We start from the raw sequence: 26,375 nt of genomic DNA on the forward strand, positions 1-26,375 counted from the left end.
AAAAATAAACTATTGGGACTACACCAAAATAAAAAGATTTTGCACAGCAAAGAAAACCATCAACAAAACAAAAAGGCAACCAAGTGAATGGGAGACGATATTTGCAAATGATATAACCATAAAGGGTTAATATCCAAAATATATAAAGAACTTATACAACTCAACACCAAAAAAACAAATAATCCAATTAAAAAATAGGCAGAGGACCTAAATAGACATTTTTCCAAAGACATACAGATAGCCAAAAGACATGAAAAGATGCTTGACATCACTAATCATCGAAGAAATGCAAATCAAAACCACAATGAAATATCACTTCACACCAATTAGAATGGCTAGTGTCAAAAAGACAAGAAATAAGTGTTGACAAGGATCCAGAGAAAAGGGAATCCTCCTGTACTGCAAAGAAAACAAAAATAAACAAGTGGGACTATATCAAACTAAAAAGCTTCTGCACAGCAGAGGAAACCAACAACCAAATAAAAAGGCAACCTACTGAATGGGAGAAAATATCTGCAAATCATATCTGATAAGGGATTAATATCCAAAATATATAAAGAACTTATAAAACTCAATTGCAAAAAAAATCCAATTAAAAAATGAGCAGAGGATCTGAATAGACCGTTTTTTCAGAGAAGATATAGTGATGGCCAACGGACATATGAAGACATGCTGAACATCACTAATCATCAGGGAAATGCAAATCAAAACCACAATGAGACATCACCTCACCCCATTACAATAGCTATTATCAAAAAGAGAAGAAATAACAATTGGTAAGGATGTGGAGAAAAGGGAACCATCATGCACTGTTGGTGGGACTGTAAATTCACTATGGAAATGATATATAGGTTCCTCAAAAAATTAAAAACAGAACTACCCTATGATCCAGCAATTCCACTTCTGGGTGTTCACTCAAAGAAAATGAAAACACTATTGAAAAAGATATATGCGCCCCCTGTATTCATTGCAGGATTATTTTGTGGCCAAAATATGGAAACAATCTAAGTGCCCATCAATAAATGAATGGATAAAGAAAATATGGCATATATGTGTATATACCAAATAAATATATATATATACAATGCAATACTACTCAGCCATAAAAAAGAATGAAATCTTGGGAATTAAGAATACACTTATCTTGATGAGCACTGAATAATAAAGGAAATTCTTGAATCACTATATTGTACAATTGAAATTAATATATATACTATATAACACTGTATGCTAACTACACTGGAATTAAAATAAAGAATGAATGAATGAATGAAATTAAAATAAAATTGCAACAACATAGATGGACCTTGAAGGTATTATGCTAAGTGAAATAAGTCAGATAAATACCATATGATCTCACTTACATGTGAAATCTACAAATAAAACAAAATTAATGGATAGGGAGAACAGAGTGATGGTTGCTACTCTATTGGGGGATTTGAGGGTGAGCAAAATGGGTGAATGGGGTCAGGAGGTGCAGACTTCCAGTTGTGAAATGAATAGGTCATGGGGATGGGGTGTGCAGCATAGTGACTATAGCCAATTGTATTGTGCCTATTTGAGGGTTTCTGGGAGAGTGTCTTGAAAGTTCTCATCACAAGAAAAAAATTTTTTTGTAATTTTTTATGATGATATATGATGACCAGACTTGTGATGATCATTTCTCCATGTACACAAGTGTCAAATCACAAGTGTCAATCCTTACATCGTACATCTGAAACTACTATAATGCTGTATGTCCATTATACCTCAATAAAAAAAGAAAGAAAGAAAAACTAAACTCAGTAAAATGTGGCATAGCACAGACCCCACAGGAGCTTTTAATCTCAAATCCATCATTGGCTCATTCTGCATCTCTGGGCAAACCATACAACTATGCTGGGCCTTAGGCCCTTTATTTTTTCTGATGACACTACTTTAACCACTTTATTATTCTAAAATTCAATGAATATTAGAAATCAATAACTATCCCACTAAAAACCATAAAATCACATGTCAGATGAAATATATTACCTATCTATACTGTAAAGATGGCAGGTCACACTGGAAAGTATTAGCCATTTCCTCAAATACTAATATTTTTAGAAAACTAAAAAATTAATTTCCTCCCTGCTTTAAAATCTGAGTTTTATAGCCCCAAGAAAGCCAATAATGTCCTTAAAAGGACAAAATATACCAAACCCTAGCAAGGCCAGACTATACAATATTAAGTTGATATGTGTTCCTATCTCCCTGAAAAGTGGAGATGACAAAGTTCTTCTACTACAGCAGGGGTGTGGGGAATGGATATATATATATGAAATTAAATGTGTATATTTATATTTGAAAGATCTTGGCTTTATGTTTTGTCAAGTAAGAGCATGTGGGAAAACAAAAAACAAACAAACCCTCCTCAGCATTTCATCACAAAATGGAAATTTTAAGACCAATCTCTAAATAAAAGACCGTCTAAATAAAAGCATACCAGCTTTATGGAAAAACTCCTATATTGTTCTTGTTTTTCTTTTTTTGCTATGAAACAATGAAAACAACAGCACAGGCTGACACCTGGGAGTCACTGCAGTAGACATAGCCTCTTCTAGTGTTCCATGAGAGAGCAGGAAACTAGTAGTGTGAAGTGAATTAAATGAAAGAGTGGGCAACAAGGAAATGAATTATGATAGCATAGCAGAACAAAGAGCAGTGGCCAATGGGACAAAACTTCAATGGAGTGTGGGAGATGGGGAAGGCAAAAGGCAAACACAGGTGGATCAGTTATGGTTAGGGTTGTCACAACTTCTCTGCTCAGCTCAACACTTCTGAAGTTTTTCTAATTCTCAGATGAGGAAGAATATAGCCAGTTGCTGGCAAGGCTTCTGCCTTTTCTGCCAGCACCACTCTAAGGATTCTCCTGAGGGTAAGGACCACAGATCTGATTCTCCCAGAAATAAGAATCCAGGCTGGATAATTGCTTCTGAATGGTAGAGCAGAATAAACCAACCTGGAGACAGTTCCAAGTTGCTTTGTTGTATAGTACATTTAACTGGGAATAAGAACTAGGGTTCACACTATGACTATGTTTGCTACTGTATGTCCTCATTGATAGTGACAAGAAGTTGGCTAAAATTAAATGAAGATTAGGACACTGTTCTAGCTGAGGAAGAAACCTTGGTAAGGAAGCAAGGTCACTTTATCTTAACTCAGAAAACCTTACCAAAAAAATGCCAAATGGCATGCTTAAGTGGTCCAGCACACAAGAAAATTATCTTGGATATCATGCTTTCAGAGACCAATATTATGCAGTCCAGCATCCATTTATTTACCCATCTTCTGATACAGCACTCCCAGATCTAAAGTGAGAAATGTAGTCTACATCTAGCCAATCAGTTAATTCCAAACCCCAAGGTCATAGTGACTGGTTCAGCAAGGAACTCTATGCCCCAAGCTACATAAATGAAACTGAAGTATAGGACTTTTTGGAGTTAGAAAGAAGAGACTCTTTCACTCTGTGGTAGGCAGAATGACCCAAGATTCCTATACCTGGTTATTCAAACACTAATCTAGATGCTGCTATGAGGGATTTTGCAGATTTAATTAAATCTTAACTCATTGACCAAAGAAATATACAGATATTATTTGGATAGGTCTGACCCCATCAGGTAAGACCTTTAAAAGCAGGGTTTCTACCAGCTGGTGGCAAAAGACAACATCAGAGAGATTTGAAGCACAGAAGGATTTGGTGTGCTATTGGTGGCTTTGAGATGAAAGCAGCCATGTGCAAAGGAATGCAGGTAGCCTCTAAAAGCTGACAGCTGCCCCCAGCTGAAGACCAGCAAGGAAACAGGGACCACAGTCCTACAGCCCCAAGGAACTAAATTCAGGCAACAACCTGAATGAGCTTGGACATAGAAACTTCTCCAGAATCTCCAGATAAGACCCTATTGCTGCTGATGCGTCATTTCAGTTTTGTGAGACCTTGAGCAGAGAATCCAAGTGAATCCACCCAGACTTATGACCTACATAACTATGAGCTAATAAATAGGCATTCAAAACCACTAAGCTTTTATTACACAGTAATAGAAAACTAATATATACTGGAATTGCTAGCTGTAAGAATAATGTCCCTAGAGAGAGATCAACCTAAAAAAAAAAATCCAATATAGGAAGCAGAGCTAAGAGTTGGCATCTACATGACAGCTTTTTAATTCCTGGATCTAGCCATGCACAGAGCCTATCCTGATCCTAAAAGTTCCAACTGTGTAAGTCAATAAAATCCTGTTATTATTAAAGCCAGGTTGAAGTGACTTTCAGTCACCAGGAGAAAAATCCCAGATACTTGAAAAAAAAAAAAAAAAAAAAAAACAAGAAAAATCTTCAATTCCAAACTACAGATAAACCCTATGGACAGGGTTTGGATTTTAATAGAAAAATATAGCTGACTATTCCTTCAGAAATAATACCATTTAGCTAACTGAGGAGTATCAAAGGCCTGAAGAAGCCTCTTGTTATATTATTTTCTCAAAATTAAGACAATTTTGAGGGAGAAAGATTTCAAATTAAACAGTAAGTACCACCTTGAGTTCTTATATGACTTGAGGCCACAATATCCATATGCTAAACTTTGGATAGTAATAAAAAGACAATCAAATTTTTCACATGGAAACACACATATAGACACGTGCATATAGGCTCAAAAAGGGGCACCACAAATGTGAAAATTGGTCTACTTTTTTTTTTCAGTTTTTGGACATTCTTCTGTTTTGTTTTTCTTTTCTTTTTTTTTTATGTTATGTTAATCACCATACATTACATCATTAGTTTTTGATGTAATGTTCCATGATTCATTGTTTGAGTATAACACCCAGTGCTCCATGCAGTACGTGCCCTCTTTAATACCCATCACCAGGCTAACCCATCCCCCCAACCCTCTCCCCTCTAAAACCCTCAGTTTGTTTCTCAGAGTCCACAGTCTCTCATGGTTCGTCTCCCCCTCCAATTTCCCCCCGTTCATTTTTCCCTTCCTTCTCCTAATGTCCTCCATGCTATTCCTTATGTTCCACAAATAAGTAAAACCATATGATAATTGACTTTCTCTGCTTGACTTATTTCACTTAGCATAATCTCCTCCAGTCCCATCTATGTTGATGCAAAAGTTGGGTATTCATCCTTTCTGATAGCTGAGTAATATTCCATTGTATATAAAGGCCAAATTTCATGCATTCTTACAACCAGCAGGACTGAAAGCCTGGAAATTTAAAAATCAGTAGGCTCAGCTCTGGGAGAGCCAGAAGGGCAAGAGGAAACTGAGTCCTGCCCTTAAAGAGACAACACAACAAACAGCTCATGGAGATATAGGATAGAAGCAGCAGTTTGAAAAATGCCTGGGGCATATAGGAGGGAGAATTATTTACTAATTGCAGAGTATGTTCTAGAGTGGCAGATTTCACTGGAAGACACCTCCAGGAATGAAGGACTTAGCAGGTGCCATTTCCCTCTCCTACCCCCAGCATAAACACATGGCCACCTGTGGGAAAAAGCACAGCCCTAGCATTCACTACATAACTTGCTTACACTATGCCCTGTCCCCTCCAGACTGGCCTGCTTCAGTTCTGGGGCTGTGAGTCCCTTTTCCCAGAAGACCAGTGCAAAACTTGCCAACACCATGTCTCCAGACAGCATGCTTTGCAAGGCCTCCATCCAGCTGTAGCAGCAGCAGGTCACCTCCTGCAAAGATGTGTACACTTTGTTAAAACTGTGTGCCCTGCCCATGTGCATTTTGTGGATCAGGCCCTGGCTGGCCTGGTCTTGGCAGCAGTGGCATGTCCCCTGTGGAAGAAGAGGACCAGCATGCAAAACTTATAGGCACGGCACCCACCCTACCCCTGTACACTTTGCAGAATGGCCCCAGTTGGCTCAGTCTCAACAGAAGCTGCATCCCCTCTGGAAAAGGCAAATACCACCTTGTTAAAAACGCACACCACCCCCACTCCTTTTAAGAGCAGCAGACAGCTGACTTTCCTAACACAGAGAAACAGATACCAAACGTTAGACAAAATGAGGAGACAGAGGAATATGTCCCAAATGAAAGAACAGGACAAAACCACAGCAAGAGACCTAAGCTAAATGGAGGTAAGTAATATGTCTGATAGAGAATTTAAAGTAATGATCATAAAGATACTCACTGGACTTAAGAAGAGTGGAGGACCTCAGTGAGATCCTTAACAAAGGGATAGAAAACATAAAAAAAAAATCAGAGATGAAGAACACAATAAATGAAATTAAAAATGCTCTAGATGGAATATATAGTGGCTAGAGGGAATGGAAGAATGAATTAGTGACCTGGAGGACAGAGTAATGGAAAGTAATCAAGCCGACCAGGTGTGAGAAAAAGAATTATGCAAAATGAGAATAGACTTAGGGAACTAAATGACTCTATCAAGCATAATAACATTCACATTATAGGGATATCAGAAGAAAAAGAGAGATAAAAGGGAGCAAAAAATTTATTTGAAGAAATAATAGCAGAAAACTTCCCTTATCTGGGGAAAGAAACAGATATCCAGATCCAGGAGGCACAGAGAGCCCCCAACAAAGTCAACCCAAGGAGGGCCACACCAAGACACATAGTAATTAAAATGGTAAAAAGTAGTGATAAAGAGAGATTCTAAAATTGACAAGAGAAAAGAAGATAGTTACATACAAGGGAAACCCCAGAAGGCTATCAGTGGACTTTAGCAGAAACTCCACAGGCCAGAAGAGAGTGGCATGATCTATTCAAAGTACCGAATGGGAAAAATCTGCAGCCAAGAATATTCTATCCAGCATAGCTATCATGCAGAATAGTAGAGATAAAAGAGTTTTTCAGACAAACAAAAGCTAAACCAGCTTCATGATCACTAAACCATCCCTACAAGAAATATGAAAGGGGACTCTGTGAGTTGAAAGACCATAAGTAAGAGTCAAAAAGTAGGAAGTACAAAAGCAGTAAAAATAAGTATATTTGTAAAAATCAGTCAAGGAACTTACAAACTAAAAGGATGTAAAGTATGACACCATATACCTAAAACATGGAGGGAGAGAAATAAAGAATAGGGTTCAAACTTAAGTGACTGTCAACTTAATATAGACTGCTATATGCAGAAGATGTTATATACAGACCTAATGGTAACCACAAATCAAATGCAGTAATAGATATGCAAAAACTAAAGGGAAAGGAATACAAGTATATCACTAAAGAAAGGCAACTTACGGTGAGAGAAGAGCTCAAGAGAAGAAAGTAACAGAGAAGATCTAGTATTTGTTCCCCAAACCAGGCCTTCAGGTGATTGGCCTTGAGGTCTTATCCCTAAGTAACTCTGTGATGGTTTGCCTTGTTCATCCTTGATGGGAACCTGTGACTAAATTCTATAAGCATTAGGAAAATGAAAAAAAAAGGGGGGGAGGGGGGAGGGGTAGAATCAGTGAATGTTAAAACTGAAAGGGCTCCTAGAATTAACCCAATTCAAAACTTCCTGCCCCAATTTTACAATTGAAAAACTAAAAGAAGTTGCTGTAATGCTTTATGATATGCAGTCTGTAATAGAAAAAGTGGTTTGAAGACCCAATATGCCATGCTTTTTCAGGGAAGAGACAACCCATTAGTTTTCTTTCTACATCTGTTATTTTTCTTATTTGGAAATGGAGCTGAGAAGGGGATTTACTAGGATATGAAGAAGGAAAACAATATTTGTTCTCATTTTACCCTTCAACTTTTTGATCTATTGAGTGCTTATCAATTATACGGATATGGAGGTATAACTAAAACCAAGGATAAAGATGGATGAGACACTGATTGGGGCACCTGGGTGGCTCAGTTGTTTAAGTGGTTAGCTCTTGATTTCGGCTCAGGTCATGATCTCAGGGTCCTGGGACTGAGCCCTGTGTCAGGCTGTGCTCAGCAGGAGTCTGCTTGAGGATTCTCTTTCTCCCCTGCCCGCCCCCCTACTCTCTCTCTCTCAAATAAATAAATCTTTAAGAAAAAAAAAGATGGATGAGAGACATTGATAGATCTTAAGTCCAGAATATTTTCCAATCATGATCCAGAAGACCCCAACAGATAAAACCTCCTGATGTCTTACAGAGGAAAAATCTGACAGTTTAGCTCAATGGCAGCAGGGAAACTTACTCAGTTTTTCAGAAACAAACACCTATAACATAGTCTCAGATGCACCAAAACTCATGGGATGGGGTTGCAAGTCCTATCAAGAGACCCAAGGTCAAAGATTGGTAGCTTGAGACTGGCTTAAGAAAAGTGAGACTAGCCAGAATCAAATCTATACTCATGCCAAGTGGAAATAATAAGTGAGTGAGTTTTCCAGTTCACTAGGAGGGCTCCATGCTGGGTGTGGAGCCTACTTAAAAAAATATTGAACTTTGTAGCCAGTTCACTGGGAAAGTAGGGGAATACACCTTATATGTAGATACATCATACCATGTATTGCCTTACTGAGTATAGGAGACCTTGGGTCAAGTGCCAGCTCTGGAACCAAACCATAGCTGAGGCCCATCTATCTGTGACAGAGCAAGTATAATTAAAAAGTTCAAAAAGTAGAAGTAAATTACCAGATATGAAATTTTAGGAAAATATAAAGCATATATGTAGCATCTTAAAATTTTTATTGTATATATACAGCATTAGGGTCTATGGAAATGTCTGGAAAATATTTGTGGACCATCTTCTCATGAGACTCAAGAAACTCTTTTGACTTTAGACTTCCAATTGATGTGAAGAAAGAAAGCAGATATAGAACTGATGGGTTCATTTTAGAGAACTAGATGGCTGTGTGTGTGTGGTAGGGAGGGGGGCAGTGGTAAATAAATACAAGAAAGGAACAAAGAGGAATGAAGACAGCTAACATAACAAAAAAGTCTACCTTGCATTTACATTTAGAGATGGAAGGAATACTCCTGTAAAAGTCAGCTGAACAGAGAACAAATAGCAGTTAATAAAAAAAAAGTTATCAGTTACAACTTATCATAATAGTCAAAAACTAGGGGAAAAAACATACAATGGGTAACAGCAAGGAGAAAACTAAAACTACATGCTAAATATGTATGAATCTCAGAAGCATAATACCGAGCAAATGAAACCAGATACAAAAAAGTACATACAATGCATTTATGAAAAGCTCAATAATAGACAAAACAAATCTATTTTAGTCTGAAAAATAGTTATCCTTATTGGAGAGTAGTGACTGGAAGGAATTATACAGGGGTGTCTGGGATGCTGATAATGTCGTTTCTTAATCTAGTTCATCCAGCTGTACATTTAGAATATATGCACTATTATATATTCTTGTTCTCTTTCAATTAAAAATATTAAAGCAGTGTTTTCCACCTGTGTTCCATAGGACTCTTGCCTAAAGAAATGATATGATGGGGTTCTTCCATAAAAGAGTTTGCTTTTCCCTACATTTGGGAAATGCGGAGAAAACCCCATTTAAATATATATCCACTCTATAGGATGTCTTCATCAATGACATCGACCCTCCCTGCATGGCCTTGGATCCACTCATACTGCTCCCATTCAAGCTTTTCTAGGGTTTCCTCTGGCCCCCAAATTTCAGTCACAACAGAAACTGCATGAAAGGATATGGATTGGAATACTCATACCACACAGTTTACCCCTTGAGTGGAACAAAACACTTTGAGCTCACACTCACTCTTATCAAACAGTTTGGATCAGCAGCACTACCTTATCATGGAAGAGCACACATTTAAAATAGGGCGTTGCCTGCTCTTTTGAATGCGTGTCTCTATTCAATGCTCTTGCACCCATGTAATCCCAGAGCAGTAAACTGGCACATTTCATGAAATTTGCCGATACAATACAGCGAAGAAATACAGGAAAGCAGATTTGCAAATAGATCTTTTTGCATCTCTGATTTCAGAATGCTCAAGTAATCTCAGCATTCTCATGGGTTTCTAGTTCACAAATCTGAGTTTCTCCCAAATACTTGAAACCTATCACAAGCTGACTCTTAGAATCACCTCATTTTTCTAGTCACTTATGTCAAAACAAATCAGTACTTCTTTATAGCTAGCATTTTGCTTGTTCACAATGTGTTCATTGATTCAGGCTCTTGCCTATTTTTTCTTAAACTCTTTGTCACTCTTGTTACCATGAGTGAGATTGGGGAATTTGAAGACTGTCTCTATGCACAAATAAATAACAAGCAGTGTTCTGTGTTGTTAACTTTAGGTCATTTTCCACAACTTTACTTATTTATTTAACTTGATTTAATCAGGCAGCTGGTTTACCTTTGGCTATTCATTTCTGCCAAGTTCTAAAGTAAAAAAAGAAAAAGAAAATCCCCTAAATTTAATTAATTGCCTTTTCTTAGAGGGGGAGAAGAGATCAATCTTCAAATGACAAATAAACAATTTGCCTCAAGTCCATCATCTTTCTTCCTGGCATCTGAGCATCGAGTCTTTTCATTCCTTTTGCTATGATCCTAATCAGATATAGCACCCACTGCTCCTTTATTATAAAATGAGGGCAACGGAAACTAGACAGTATTTCAAACCAAGGTCTTAAGCCAAAGAATTCATAATAACAGGGATCCTAATTATGTTATATTGATTTCCAACAGGAGAATTAAATTATCTATTTCAAATAAAATTTAGAACAAACATTAACATAGTGATGTCCGGTTTGGTGAGAAACCATTCGGACTGGAAAATAGGACTTCAGTGTTTCAAAATATACTAAAAAGACCGTATTGCAAACACCAAACTATATCATACTCCATGGATAAATAGTAAGCATGATTACATTTGAGACTACAAAAGCCATTAGAAATAGAGAGAGAGAGAGAGAATAAAATTAAGAGAAAGTGTTACAAATGTAACTGCCACAGCCATGGTTATACAATCCTGAAGCAAAGTTGAAAACAGAATAATGGAATGACTGCTGGACTTGGTTTAGGTCCAAGATGTAGTGAGCAATCTCTCAGATAATATTTTAAATATATTTGCTCCAGAGTGAGGAAAAACATTACCCAAAGAGCTACAGGGAAAACAAGTTCACTTAAGAGCAAAAACACTTAAAGTTTTAATCAGAAAGAATTCCTAATACTAGGAAAAAAGAATAATAAATTTCATGATTGGCTAATTCATTTCATACAACCAACAATGATGGCACCTACCTCATTTAAGTCCTGACAAGTCTCAAAAGCGTCCTTTGACCAAATGGCACCCCTTTGGTCGATTCTGTAAAATACAAAGAAAAGTTATTTCCATTTAAAAGAAATCTTTCAACAATGCACATTTGAGGCTGGCAGCTACAAAACCTTCAGTGGTGTCCCACTGCCCACAGAATAAAATCCAGACTCCTCATAATTGTCTGCAACACATTACAATGCTTGAATTCTGCCAGTGTGCCTGGCCCCACTTCCTAACACTCACACCCTGTCCCCTACACTCCAGCCTCTCTGGCCTTCTCTTGGTTTCTTGAATACATGGTGCTGGTTCCCTGTTCAAACCATCCTAATTACTACCCCAGACTGCTCTCCCCCAGATCTTCATAAAACTGACCCTTCCATCATAAGCAGCATGTCACCTCCCAACAGGACTTCCTGATGTCCCTAACTAGAAGTAGGCCTCACTACACTCTCTATCACACTGTCCGCAGATTTTCTTCTTAGCACTTACCACTATCTGAAATTAACCTGTTTATTGGCATTTCTTCATTGCTCCAAAAAATTGGGGATTATGTCCATTTTCTACACTGCTGAATCCTCAGTACCTAATACAAATTTAATATTGTTTCATTAATTAAAAAGATTTTTGTGTATGCGATCTGATAGATCTGATGCGGTCAGTACGGAAAGATAGCATTTGTTCACTGAAGACAGCATTTGGAAATTTCATCCTATCTTTTAACTAACACAATAAACAGAGTAATTTCTGGGTAACATGATGAAGCTGGGTCTTGCCACTACATAGTTTCGAATAAAAGAAAATGACTTGAAATAAGGCATATCTACTCTGAATCAATTTTTAAAATTTAAATACAAAAAAGCAAAATTTCACTATAGGCAGATGCTGAGTTCAAAATCATGATTTGTCAAATGTTATGATCTAGTAGTATCTATTACATAACATTCAAGTTTTTCTGCAGCAGTTTGCATGCTATTATATAATAAGTGTATTAAATTATAGTTATTATCCTTATAAAAGTGCCTGCTTTCTTAATAAAAGATTTAGTCACCATTAAGTCATTTATAAAAAGATTTATTTGGGGACATAATTATTTACAGTTATCAATCAGCTTCAATTTGAGTCCTGAAGAAAGTATATATGTCCTCTGAAGGGTCAACAAGATAAATGATTTCTTTAAGTCATGATACACATTTAGAAATGCCACAAGCATAACATCTTCAAAATATTCTTAAGAATGCAAATTTGTTCAGTCCAAGGGCACTGCTAACTGTGCAAACAATTTGCTTCCAATGAGAAAAGTAAGGAGATGGTAAACAAAATTGTCTAGAATGCACTGATTTCTACTACATCTGCGCAAACCAGCATGTCTCTCCTGAGTAAGTGAGAAGATTAAGGGTCCAACAGTGAGCTCAGGGAGAGATCACTCAAGTGGGAAAAGAAAGTGAGGAAGACCACTGGCACACCCATTCTATCCCCATCAATTCCCTGTGCTGCAAACACAGTAATATCGGGGCTTCAGAAAATACTAAATTGCTCTATCCTACAAATGGGAGAAACCCTCTTAGGCACAAGAGTTAATGTGTCCAATACAGTAACATCTAAAATTTTGAATGGCTCATAATTTCTTTGTAAGATACACTGGTTCTCAAATTGTGTTTCTATAGAGTTATGGTAGCACCAGAAAAATGGAAGAGTGGTATTCTTTAATGGAAAAAATATTTACCAGTTTATAGTTTAACCATAAATGTCTCTAGAGCTTTGGTGCTAGCAGACAGTAAAACAAATACACAGATAGCAAACATTAATGGGAAAAAAAGCAGAAATATATGTTGTTAAAAATATACATTATTGATATGCAGAGAATAGCCTACTTATCATACACTCATATGATCTTCCAAGAAAAGTACTTATAACTCCAAATAAACCTCCAGGTCAAGTTTAAGAACTATGGTCTAAGCATCAAAGTTGCTTTAATTTAATAGCCATTTGAATGTCTCCTATGCACCTGGTATAGTGTTGGGGAGATAATCAATAAGCAGACTCTAGGCCTTTAGGAGACTTACAATTCAGTGGAATCTGAAGCAGAGGATAAAACTAATACCCAGTCTTGAGGCTAATAGTAAGGGAAGGATCAGGGTATAGAAGCTGATATTAAAATGGTAGAGAGGAACTGGGGAGGTAGAAACAAGAGATATATTTTCAAGGATTAAAAACAATCAAGAGGTAGGGGCACCTGGGTGGCTCAGTTGGTTAAGTGTCTGCCTTCGGCTCAGATCATGATCTCCGGATCCTGGGATCGAACTCCATGTCGGGCTCCCTGCTCAGCAGGAAGTCTGCTTCTCCTTCTCCCTCTGCCCCTCCCCACCTCATGCTCTCTTTCTCTCTCTCTCAAATAAATAAATAAAATCTTAAGAAAAAATCAAGAGGTCTTGGGTGTGTATTGAAAGTATGGAATAAAAGAGATGAGATAATCAAAATTATTCCAAAGTTTTGAGACTGTGTGACTAGAAAGATGACAGGTGGTTTTTCTAATGGAGGTAGAAAAATATGTAATTTTGGTGGGGACAGCAGGCAGTTGTCAGAAAGAGGCAATTCATGAGTTTAGATTTAGATATTTGCAGCTTGAAGCAAGGCTGAGATAGGGAAGTAAAAATACCTGAACAGGGCTCACCCTAGAATTGGCACTCTACAGTGTGTTCAGCAGAGGGGTTGTGATAATGGTAACTGTGATGTGCAGTAGTCACAGGTTCTGCGCTGATTTTTTTTCCCTGTTGTGTGGCCAGAGCCTAGCACAGTACCTGGCCTCTGGTACACACTCAGTGCATGCCTTTGGATGGGTAATGAAGAAACAGAAGGAACCAGATCTAAGAATGACTTCTTGATCCACCACTTACTAGGTGTGTGTACCCACAGGTAAGGTATCAACCTCTCTAAGGCTTGGTTTCCTCATCTGTAAAGTGAGGATAATAGCAGCTACCTCATAGGATAATTCACGATACTACTGCTAGCTATATTAAAAATAACACATGGATTCTAGAATCATATATGAAAAATACAATAATAGAATTATAAACAATGATAATTCATGGTATATTTTATTAACAATGATCAAAGTCTTGTGAATAAGCAAGCTGAAAAAGACAAAACCTGGGATTTCCTTGGGGCGCCTGGGTGGCTCAGTCAGTTAAGTGTCTGCCTTAGGCTCAGGTCATGATCTCAGGGTCCTGGGATCAAGCCCCACATCAGGCTCCCTGCTCAGCAGGAAGTCTGCTTCTTCCTCTCCCTTTGCCTCCTCCCCCCTGCTCATGCTCTGTTTTTGTCTCTCTCTCTCTTTCTCAAATAAAGAAATAAAATCTTTAAAAAAAAAAACCTGGGGGTGCCTGGGTGGCTCAGTCGTTAAGCGTCTGCCTTCAGCTCAGGTCACATTGGGCTCCCTGCTCCACGGGAAGCCTGCTTTTCCCTCTCCCACTTCCCATGCTTGTGTTCCCTCTCTTGCTGTCTCTATCAAAAAATAAATAAAATCTTTTAAAAAAACAAAAACAAAAACCTGGGATTTCGTTACTCAGTGTCACTGGGCAGGTCTCCAGTTAGTGGATAGAAGAAGAAGGTAGAGATCCATCATTAAGGAGGTAAGAAGCTAACTGGAATATCATTCTAAATAACAAAGAGAAAGAGGTTATGAGAAAGAAGAGTGTGAAGGACCATATAACAACTCACCAGCCCTTACTATGCCAGGCTAGGAATGCCAGGTGGTTTACTTACATTATATCATTTAATCCTCATAGTAACTATATGAGATTAGCATTATTATACCCATTTGACTTAACAGAAAACAAGGCAGTTATATAACTTTATTCATTCATTAAATTAATATTTATGAACCACCAACTATGTGCCAGGTACTATTGCAGGTTTTTGGAATAAAACAGTGAATAGAACAAAGTCTCTGCCCTCATGGAACTTATAATCTTCATATGAGGAAAGAGAACCTAAAGAAATAAACCAGTGGTCTATGGTGTACCAGATGCTAAGTATAACAGAGAACAAGAAAGCAAGGCAAGGAGAACAGGACATGCAGGCACATTGCCCAAGCTCACACTGCTAGAAAATCTCAGTCATCTGGAGGTTGTGAGAATGAAAGCAGAGAAGCAAAAGGCCAGTGGACTGAACAAGATAAATGTCAGGCAGAAGAGGAAAGAGAAATGAAAGCTTCTCACTAGAGAAGTTTAGCAATGAAAAGAGAACAGTATCTAGGTGTCTCAAATTCCCTTTCTTTAAAGATCTTTAAAGATACTGCTTGAACCATTTACAATCCTACCAGGAAACTGGCCTAAACGTAAATGCTAGGTCACACTGAAACATTCCCTCCAATTCTCTTGCTTCCCTTCACCCAAAATGACAATAGGAAAGGAACCAAGCACATCTCTGCTATGAGTAGGCCTGTCAGAGCACACTGCCAGCTCCAGCACAGCCCTGCCCTCTGGTCCAGGCAACAGGAAATGCAGACTGTGCTCCACAGGGCCTGATTATGGATCTCAGCACTGATGGGGGTGTCGTGCCTCTGAACATCACCACCACCACCATCACTGTCATCACCACCAGCACTGTCATCACCACTGTCACCACCAGCACTGTCACCACCACCACCAGCACTGTCATCACCACCAGCATTGTCACCACCACCACCATCACTGTTGTCATCACCACCAGCACTGTCATCACCACCACCAACACTGTCATCACCACCACCATCACTGTCACCACCACCACATCACTGTCACCACCACCAGCACTGTCATCACCACCACCATCACTATCATCACCACCACCACCAGCACTGTTGTCACCACCACCATCACTGTCACCACCACATCACTGTCATCACCACCACCAGCACTGTCGTCACAACAACCAGCACTGTTGTCACCACCACCACCAGCACTGTCATCACATCACTGTCATCACCACCAGCATTGTCATCACCACCACCAGCATTGTCACCACCACCATCATCACTGTCATCACCACCAGCATTGTCACCACCACCACCATCACTGTCATCACCACCACCAACACTGTCATCACTACGACCACCAGTACTGTCATCACGACCACCAGCACTGTTGTCACCACCACATCACTGTCATCACCACCACCAGCACTGTCATCACCACCACCAGCACTGTCATCATGACAACCAGCACTGTCATCACCACCACCAGCACAGTTGTCACCACCACCACCAGCACTGTCGTCACCACCACCATCACTGTCACCACCACATCAATGTCATCACCACCAGCATTGTCACCACCACCACCATCACTGTCATCACCACCACCAGCACTGTCATCACCACACCATCACTGTCACCACCACATCACTCTCATCACCACCACCATCACTGTCACCACCACCACATCACTGTCATCACCACCACCAGCACTGTCATCACCACCATCACTGTCGTCACCACCACCAGCACTGTCATCACCACAACCAGCCCTGTCGTCACTACAACCACCAGCACTGTCGTCACCACCACCACCATCACTGTTGTCACCACCGCTGCCATCACTGTCACCACCACCAGCACTGTCATCACCACCACCAACACTGTCGTCACTGCCACCATCACTGTCACCACCACCACTAGCACTGTTGTCACCACCACCAGCATTGTCATCACCACCACCAGCACTGTCATCACCACCACCACCATCACTGTCATCACCACCACCAGCCCTGTCATCACCACCACTAGCACTGTCATCACCACCACCAGCACTGTTGTCACCACTGTCATCACCACCACCATTGTCATTGTCACATGACCACCACCAAAGTCATTGTCATCACCACCATTGTTGTCACCACCACCACCACCATCACCACGACCACTACTGTACTGCCACCACCACCACCATCACTGCCACTGCCACCACCACCATCACTACCACCACCATGGTCACCACCACTGCTGCCACCATTGTCACCACCAGCACTGTCATCATCACCACCATTGTTGTCACCATCACCATCATCATGACCACTATTGTAGTGCCACCACCACTACCATCACTGCCACTGCCACTGTCATCACCGCCACCACCACCATCACCACCACCATGGTCACTACCACTGCCACCACCATGGTTACCATCATCATGTCACCACTACTGCCATCATCACCATCACCACCATCACCACCATCACCACCACCACCACCATCACCGTGATCACTACTGTATCTGCCACCACCACTGCTGTCACTGCCACTGTTACTGTCATCACCACCACCATTGCCACCACCACCACCACTGTCATCCACCATCACTGTCATCACTACCACTACAACCATCACCACTATTGTCATCACCACAACCCTGAGGACTGCCACATCATTACCGCCCTCACTGCCACTATTACCATGACCACCATGATATAATTCAAATTAAAAGCACTTCTCACAGAGAAATAGAAAATTAATTGTGTGCTGATATTAGAAGAGCTTCCTCCTAGATTTGGTGACTGCAAAGTTGTGGACAACCCATTAAAGTGCATATTTTCCAAAATTTTTGGTGTTCCCACATTGCTAGGACCCTAAAGCATGTGCTGAGCCAATCTATAGGGTCATCCTGCAGTGGCCTTTGCTCAGAAGGTGTACTGGAATTCAAAATAGCAAAATGAACTAAGCATTAAGATATTTTTCATGGCCTAAGGCTAGTGTCAAACCACAGATGTAATAATTTGTGAAGAAGCAATATTTCAGCATAGGATTTTTTATTTATATCAACATTTCAATTATCTATATTTAAATTAGCAGATGATGGGGCGCCTGGGTGGCTCAGTCGTTAAGCATCTGCCTTCAGCTCAGGTCATGATCCCAAGGTCCTGGGATCGAGCCCCGCATCGGGATCCCTGTTCTGTGGAAAGCCTGCTTCTCCCTCTCCTACTCTCCGCTGCTTGTGCTCCCTCTCTCACTGTCACTCTGTCAAATAAGTAAATAAAATCTTAAAAAAATAAAAAATAAATAAATAAAAATAAAAATAAATAAATTAGCAGATGAATGTGTTCCCTATCTCAGTGAAAAATTTCCCCCTCTTTCCAGTGCCAGAGTTATTCTGACACTTTCCTCTACCTTAAGCCCAATAGCCATTGTATTATGAAGTCCTTCAATTTCTTTTCCCAAGTAACTTTTGCATCTGTCCTCTTCCCTCCACCTCCACCACTACCATCTGAAGCCAAACCACTATAATCTGCCTTTTGGACTGCCTCCATGTTCTCCCTATTTCCCCTCTACCCTCTCAAACCATTTTCCACACAACCATCTGTAACTACCTTTCTGCACACGGCACTTAAAGACCAAAATACTTAAAGTATCCTAGGACAATCAGAAGGATTTAGCATCTGTCCACCTCTTCGACCTCAATTCATACCGTTCTCCCTCTCTGCTCCTACTACACTGACATTCTTATAGTTTCTTGTATGCACCATGCTCGTTTCCACCTCAGGCCTTTGTATGTCATGTTCCCGTGCCCATAATGCTGTTTCCTATCCACTTTCTCTCCTAATTAATACATTCATCCTGTAGATACCACGAAGCTCACAATCAAGTCTCCCTTTTATATGTTCTTTTTTTTTTTTTTTTTAAGATTTTTTAAAATTTATTTGTCAGAGAGAGAGGGGGAAAGAGAGAGAGAGCACAAGCAGGGGGAGCAGCAGGCAGAGGGAGAAACAGGCTCCCTGCTGAGCAAGGAGCCAAATGCAGGACTCAATCCCAGGACCCTGGGATCATAGCCTGAGCTGAAGGCAGAAGCTTAACGGAATGAGCCACCCAGGCATCCCATGTTCTTGTTGTATTATGATCCTCATTGCCTCCATTACACAGTCTTTAACTGTGTATTTGTAGAATTATCTGATTGTCTCTCTCTCATGATGACACTCTATGGAGCAGGGACCTTGTGAGTCTTGCTTGTTATTTTTATCTCTAGGGCTAATAGTGACATTTGGCACAGAGTAGGCACTCATATGTTTGTTAATAATGTATTCATCCTGGGGCACCTGGGTGGTGCAGTCAGTTAAGCAACTGACTTGATTTCGGCTCAGGTCATGATCTCAGGGTCATGAGATTGAGCCCTGCGTTGGGCTACATGCTCAGTGCAGAGTCTGCTTTAGATTCTCTCTCCCTCTGCTCCTCCTGCTCACGCGTGCTCTCTCTCTCTCTCTCAAATAAATAAATTTAAAAATAAATAAATAAAAGTATTCATCCCAGGGCTATGGACAGCTGCCAATTCTGGTATATTCCCAAGTATATACGATGATTATGATAAAACTCACGCTCTCTCCTCCATCTGCAGCATGCTAGCAGGACTAGCAGGATGGGATGACTCTCATTCCTACAAGCAGATATGTTTCTTCCCTGAGGAGACCTGCTGAAGATTAGCAAGTGGTGTTTTAACCCACATTTAGAAAACCTGGGCAAAAAGCGTAAAAGGAGAGCAGCCAGTACACTTTTCAGAGTGCTTCATATAGAATCAGAACCTTAAGGCTGAACCAAGCTGAACCTTGAATCACTCTTAAGAGTTCAAGATATTCCGCTGAATTAAATTGAGCCTCTGTTCAGAAAGCAACATGGGATACACTAATGTATACCCGGATGACTGCTGGCTGACTGTATGACTGTTGTTTCCTGAAACTCTTTTGAAAACAAAAGGTATATCCCAAGAGGACAACCACCTGAGCAAAACATTCTTTATGTACAAACAATAGCTCTATATGCAGACACAGACAAGATGCCAATAAATTCCAGTAATATTATTAGCAACAATAACAACCCTCAATACCAGTAAATAAAAAATTCCTTTCTCTAGGGAGTCTAAGTTATATTAAAGACACTCTCTTATTGGTGTTTTTCTTTTAACCAAATTTTTCTGCTAAAGGACTGAGATTGAATACTGGGCAGCCACCTTAAATGATAAAGAAACCAAGGCACTGAATTTAAAATGACCCCTGATACAAAGAGACCGCTGACAGAAAACAGAATTAGAAGTCAATAGATGTTCATGAACCGACTTTTCTTAAGATTCTTTTTTTTTTTAAGATTTTATTTATTTGACAGGGAGAGACACAGCGAGAGAGAGAACACAAGCAGGGGGAGTGGGAGAGGGAGAAGCAGGCTTCCCGCTGAGCAGGGAGCCCGATGCAGGGCTCGATCCCAGGACCCTGGGATCATGACCTGAGCTGAAGGCAGACGTTTAACCGAATGAGCCACCCAGGTGCCCCATGAACTGACTTTTCAATCCATGGATGTACTTGTCCAGGTCAATGAACTCCCATAGAGGGGAGAAGGAGGTTATGGCTAGAGGCAGAATGCTAATCTCTAATAATATGCCCTGCCAGTAATTATTAGAACCCAAGCTCTACCTCCCTTTATACTTCTCTGAAAATCACAATCAATCAGTGTTATTAAAAAGATTCCTGGGTCCCACAGTTACTGAATCTGAATTTCCAAAGGAGTGCACTGGTAACAGGTGTTTAACAAGTGATCCAGGGATTCCTAGTTGGGAAATATTATCCTAAAAGTCTAGGTGCAGCAACCCAGGAGGACACCAGTGGCTAAAGAGCACAGGTGAGAGGGACTTCTGTGCCCTGGGTGTTTCTGGCCTGGCCTCCCAGGGGACACATTCCAGAAGCGGGAAGAGTCATGTCCCTGGAGACACTATGAGAAACACTGAGCACAAGGCAGCCCAGCTGCACTGGAATTGATACCCCTCCTCACCTTGGTGGGCTGGAGCAGAGCCCAGAAACAGCCAGATCCATGCCAATGCCCAGGGAATTGGGTGGGCAGGAAGACCCATGAGGCCAGCGTCAGGACTGAGAGAAGAAAGGAGGTAGAGTTGCCATGGGTGTGACTCAAAAACACCCCATGAATCAGAAAGAAGGGTTTGGGAAGGAATATTGAGGACACAGGATCCATTGGGAGCAGAAGTTCTAATACATTATTATTAATAATGATAGTAGCACTTGGTGTGCTGAGCTGGATACAAAGCACTTCCTTGCATATCTCATTTTTTCTATTCACTTAGTAAGTAATTATGAGATGCCTGCCTCCTGTGCCAGGCAGTGGTCAGCCCAGGAGGCACGGCGGTCATAGCAAATGCTTAAGCTCCATGGACAGTTCTGCTCAATCAAATGATCCCCCTTTTAGCACCTGCCAAGTCTCTTCACTTTTCGGCCTCAAGAATGTTGTGAGGCAGAGCTCACTCCCTCAGCCTGGAAGTGGGTGGGACTTACCTCCTGAGGCTGGGGGGACAACCTTCAGAGGAGGGGAGCAAAGAGGGGAGTGTGTGAATAAACACGGTAGCCCCCCAACTTTCACAGGACTTTTTATAAGGCTCCTCAGAGAGTCCTCAGGGGCCTGATCTCCAGCTGCCAAGAGTGGTAACCTCAGCTACACACCTGCTTCCAGCTCTTCCTTCCCCCACTTCCTGCTTCCTGGGATCACCTCCCTGTACCCAAGGCCTTCTATGAGGCTCCGCTTTCTGGAGGAATCTAATGTAAGCAAGTGAGCAACATTACAAAGTAAATACAATACCTGTCTTTCTGAGTCAGGGACAGAAAAAAATTCATACAAATGAAGATTTAGTTTAGGGACAGATAAAGTGAAGAGGACAGGAGATCACAAATAATGGTGGGGGGTGGCTAATTTGAATGGCAGGTAAATATTTGATGAATATTAAATTCTCATTGCGCTGGGCACTGTGATATTACATCTGATACTTGGCCTTCCAACATTCTAGCTTTTAAATTATGAATCAGGATAGTTCTAGGAACAAAAGAACTTAAGAAAAGGCACAGAGGATTTAAGTAAGCATTAATATTAAATAAGCCTAAATCCTACCTGTTCCCTATCAAAGGTTTTCTTTCTCTTCCAAAAAGAAGATATGAGTCTCTAATCTCCACCTCTCCTCTTCCCTCTTCCACTGTCACTGCCACCATCATCTCCCACATGGATGAGGCATTGCCTCCACCGTCTCCCTGCTTCCCTACAACACATACCACCCAGAGTGGTCTTTTAAAGATGTAAATCTGAGCATGTTATTCTCCTGATAATCTCCAATGGCTTCCCTCAACTTCAACAAAACCCAAGATCCATACCCTGGCGACAAGGCCCTGTGCAGTCTGGGCACTGCCAACCTTTCTGATGTCATGTGATATATTCTCTCTGCAGATCAATTGCTCTAGCCTTATGGCTCTTGTCTCCATCTGGAATAAGTCAGCACCTCTACACCTGCTATTCCTTATGCTAGTTAGGATTCTTATTATCATTCCATTTTAAAGCAAACAATAAATGCCATACCTACCTGCAACACTACCCTCTCCTTACCAATGTGGTCTTGGCACAAGATGAACAGAACCTGGATGCAGGATCTATTTGCAATGTAGCTGTAAAGTGCTGCCTTGTCTTTGCCCCCTGCTCAAAATAAAGCTGTTACCTTTCTAGCCCTGTCTGCCATGGTGCTTAGCAGCCAGGGATGCATGGTCTCAGACATGTTTACCAAGTAAAACACTGACTTGAGGGGCGCCTGGGTGGCTCAGTCATTAAGCGTCTGCCTTCGGCTCAGGTCATGATCCCAGGGTCCTGGGATCGAGCCCCACATCGGGCTCCCTGCTCGGCGGGAGGCCTGCTTCTCCCTCTCCCACTCCCCCTGCTTGTGTTCCCTCTCTCGCTGTGTCTCTCTCTGTCAAATAAATAAATAAAATCTATAAATAAATAAATAAATAAATAAATAAATAAATAAATAAATAAATAAAAAGATGAACAGAACCTGGATTAGTATTGTTGGTCTGAGGGGCAAGGGTGAGTTAATGATCAGAAAGGCAAGTCAGAGGAGCCTGGTTCTCGCATGTTTTCATCTCGCTCAAGTTTGACCAGGCACGCCAGACACTTTTCGGCAGTTACATTAAAGCTGGTTCTTAACTCTTCTTCCAACAGTTCAAAGTTCTCCCCAGGCCCCCATGTCACTCCAGCAGAGTAGTGATTTTATCTTCCCAGCACTTTTTATCTCTAATCTACTTCCGACAACAACCTTGCTTTCCCTAGGAAACTGGCCCTCCACCTGCACATCCAAGGGCTCTATTATGTGTGTCTGGATTTATTCAATAGGTTCAGTGTGGCCAAAGTTGTTTTCTTGTATTGGTGTTAAATTCAAGGCATTGTTTAAAAAACTCCTGAAATCTGGCTTTACTCCTGCTTCCACCTTCTCAAGTTTCTTTTCTTGAACCCCATTCCCATTTAAATGGGCCCTGGTACTTCCTGGCATCTGCAGAGGTCATAGGGGTTCTCTTGATTAGAACTCTGTGCTAGGGGAACCCTGAAAGGCTTGCACTGCTAGAAGGGTATAAAAAGAGACTTTCTTCTACTTTTATCCACAGAATAAAACAATCAAACGAAGAGGTGTCTAGGATACAAGTTCTGGTTTTAAGGGTCATCTGAACCTATAAAAATCACCTTTAATATTTGCTTTCTGATTCCAACTAACCCAAACCATAAAAGCCACGGGTACCATTGAAAATGTCTTTTAAGTCTCTTCTAGTTAACAAAAATAATTTTAACGTGGATGAAACTGGAGGGTATTATGCTGAGCGAAATAAGTCAAACAGAGAAAGACATGTATCATATGACCTCACTGATATGAGGAATTCTTAATCTCAGGAAACAAACTGAGGGTTGCTGGAGTGGGGGGTGGGGTGGGAGGGATGGGGTGACTGGGTGATGGACACTGGGGAGGGTATGTGCTCTGGTAAGCGCTGTGAATTGTGCAAGACTGTTGAATCTCAGATCTGTACCTCTGAAACAAATAATGCAGTATATGCTAAGAAGAAAAAAAAAAGAAGAAGGTAGCAGGAGGGGAAGAATGAAGGGGGGGAAATCGGAGGGGTAGACGAACCATGAGAGACTATGGACTCTGAAAAACAAACTGAGGGTTCTAGAGGGGAGGGGGGTGGGAGGTTGGGTTAGCCTGGTGATGGGTATTGAGGAGGGCACGTTCTGCATGGAGCACTGGGTGTTATGCACAAACAATGAATCATGGAACACTACATCTAAAACTAATGAAGTAATGTATAGGGATTAACATAACAATAAAAAATTAAAAAATAATAATAATTTTAAAAAATCCATTTTCCTCTAATACTTTAATTTTCCTGTCTACCTCAAACTGAGATAAAACAGTTCAAAGAAACAGAAAATAAAATGACTTAATATGATTGCAGTGACTTCAACAAATTTATTTATAGTTCTATATCCGGAACCGCACATAGTTTTTTTATTTATAAATAATTTTCCCAGTTACAAACTTAAGAGGAACTCATTGGGGGGAAATTTGGAAAGCAAGAAGAATATTTTTAAAATCACCACCCTTAATCATTCCACCTGAAAATAACCACCAATAAAATACTGACTTATGTCTTTCCAGTGTAAGTTTCTGTATATAATTATGTTAAGCAAAAATAAGATCACCTTGTAATTCTGTTATGTAATTGCTTTCTTCACCATGTATAAATAAATCGTGAACACATACCCACGTTAAAAAAGACTCTCATAAAACAGCTTTAAATATCCATCGTGAAGATTGATGTTTCTCAAGGGGGTGGTGGTATGCCCTCTAGAAAGCATTTAGGAAATTTAGGGGCTACTTGTGATTGGTGCAGAGGCTCGGGGAGACTACTGACATTCTGTGGGCTACAACCAAAGATGTCAGAGGCTCTGAGATGTGCAGGGTAGTTCCACACATCAAAGAATTGTTCCACACCCGGCACACCTTCCAAATGTTCTCTGGGAACGTTACAGCCAGAGGCACTTTGCCCCAAGCACAATCTGAACTAGAAAACCATAAGGGCTAGTGGGTGAAACAGAAATATCTAGAATATACAAGTATGGAGAAGGGGATTGGACTGAACTGTCTCAAACATTCTACCCAGAGCCACTATCCTATGATGCTGCCACATACAGAAATCTAACCACATGACCTTCTATCTAATTCTCTCAAAATTATCCATTATCAATTATCCATTTTATTCCTATCTTCTTTCATGATCAGGTAACTGAAAAATTTATATCCCATGTCTCTCCGGTTTATCATTTCAAATCCCATGCCTAGACAGCTTTACCCCTAAGCACAAACCAAAAAAACTAAAACGGAAGTACATAAAAATATTTTTAAACAATTCTTACTATAGCAATATCTATAAATATAAATCACAGAAGTAATCAAAATACACACTAATTTGGAATTCGTTACATAAGTGATGTTATACTCACAGAATGGAATATTTTATAGTCATTAATATTTTAGAATATTTTATGATATGGAAAACACAATATTAAGTAGGACAAACAAATTACACAGAAATGTCTAAGATAGCATATATATGAAAAAAATTTATACATACAAATCGAATAAGTTGGTTAAAGATAAAAAATAGAGAAAAAGGGGGGGTGGGAGCTGTGTCACTATATACGATATGAGTGGATGTGGATGTGTTTGTGTGTGTTTAGTACTGCGCATTAGTCTTGAAAAGGAATAACCCTGTAGATGAATACTATGACAGGAACACTGGTGTAGCCATTGCCTCATTGGGAAGATAAAGAGTAAGTTAAAGAATAGCCTCATTCCCATGGCCTCAGGAACACTCAACGTCTAACCAGCTGGTCAGTTTTAAATGAGATTTAAGTTTATATGCACACTCTGTCCCCTGTAACCACTATTGAAATTTGTCTCTTAAATCTAGTCCAAATTAGGTCAAGAAGTTTTCTAAGATGTTGAGATATTAAGGACAAAGTTTTTGTTCTATCTCCTAGAAATATTATTTCTAACACAAGGCTATGATATGAAGTTTGTAAAATATGTTCCTTGTAGAAAATTGTATGTTAGAGTATTTGTTATGAAAAATCAAATTTGCTCATCTTAGCCATAAATGAAGCTGAGGTTGGTGATAATTACCCCACTACTTTATTATTCAACTTACATGTAGATTGTATAGTCAGAATGCAGAATGCATTCTGGTCTAGCTTTATACTCTGGAGCCAGTTTGAAGTGAATTCAATCCAAATCTATCAGGAAGCCCCTTTCATACACAATTTTTTTTATGCCACATTAAAACAATAGCAACAATATAAGGAGTGCACT

At 40.2% G+C, this 26,375-nt stretch overlaps 1 protein-coding gene and 1 non-coding gene across 6 annotated transcripts in view; one reads left to right on the top strand and one right to left on the bottom strand.

Moving 5' to 3' along the window:
* FAM13C (family with sequence similarity 13 member C) overlaps positions 1–26,375 on the bottom strand; it is a 150,606-nt gene that overhangs the window by 64,821 nt on the left and 59,410 nt on the right. For all 5 annotated transcript variants that reach the window (XM_032423913.1, XM_032423911.1, XM_032423912.1 and 2 more), the window contains one exon: positions 11,166–11,229. In XM_032423913.1, coding sequence (XP_032279804.1) covers positions 11,166–11,229 — 64 coding nt within the window. The remainder of the gene's footprint in view (positions 1–11,165; positions 11,230–26,375) is intronic.
* LOC116644435 lies at positions 22,606–22,736 on the top strand. The gene has a single exon (XR_004301751.1). It is a non-coding gene; the product is annotated as a small nucleolar RNA SNORA63 (small nucleolar RNA).

Source organism: Phoca vitulina, unplaced genomic scaffold, assembly GCF_004348235.1.
Source record: "Phoca vitulina isolate PV1807 unplaced genomic scaffold, GSC_HSeal_1.0 scaffold29, whole genome shotgun sequence".
Lineage (NCBI taxonomy): Eukaryota > Metazoa > Chordata > Mammalia > Carnivora > Phocidae > Phoca > Phoca vitulina.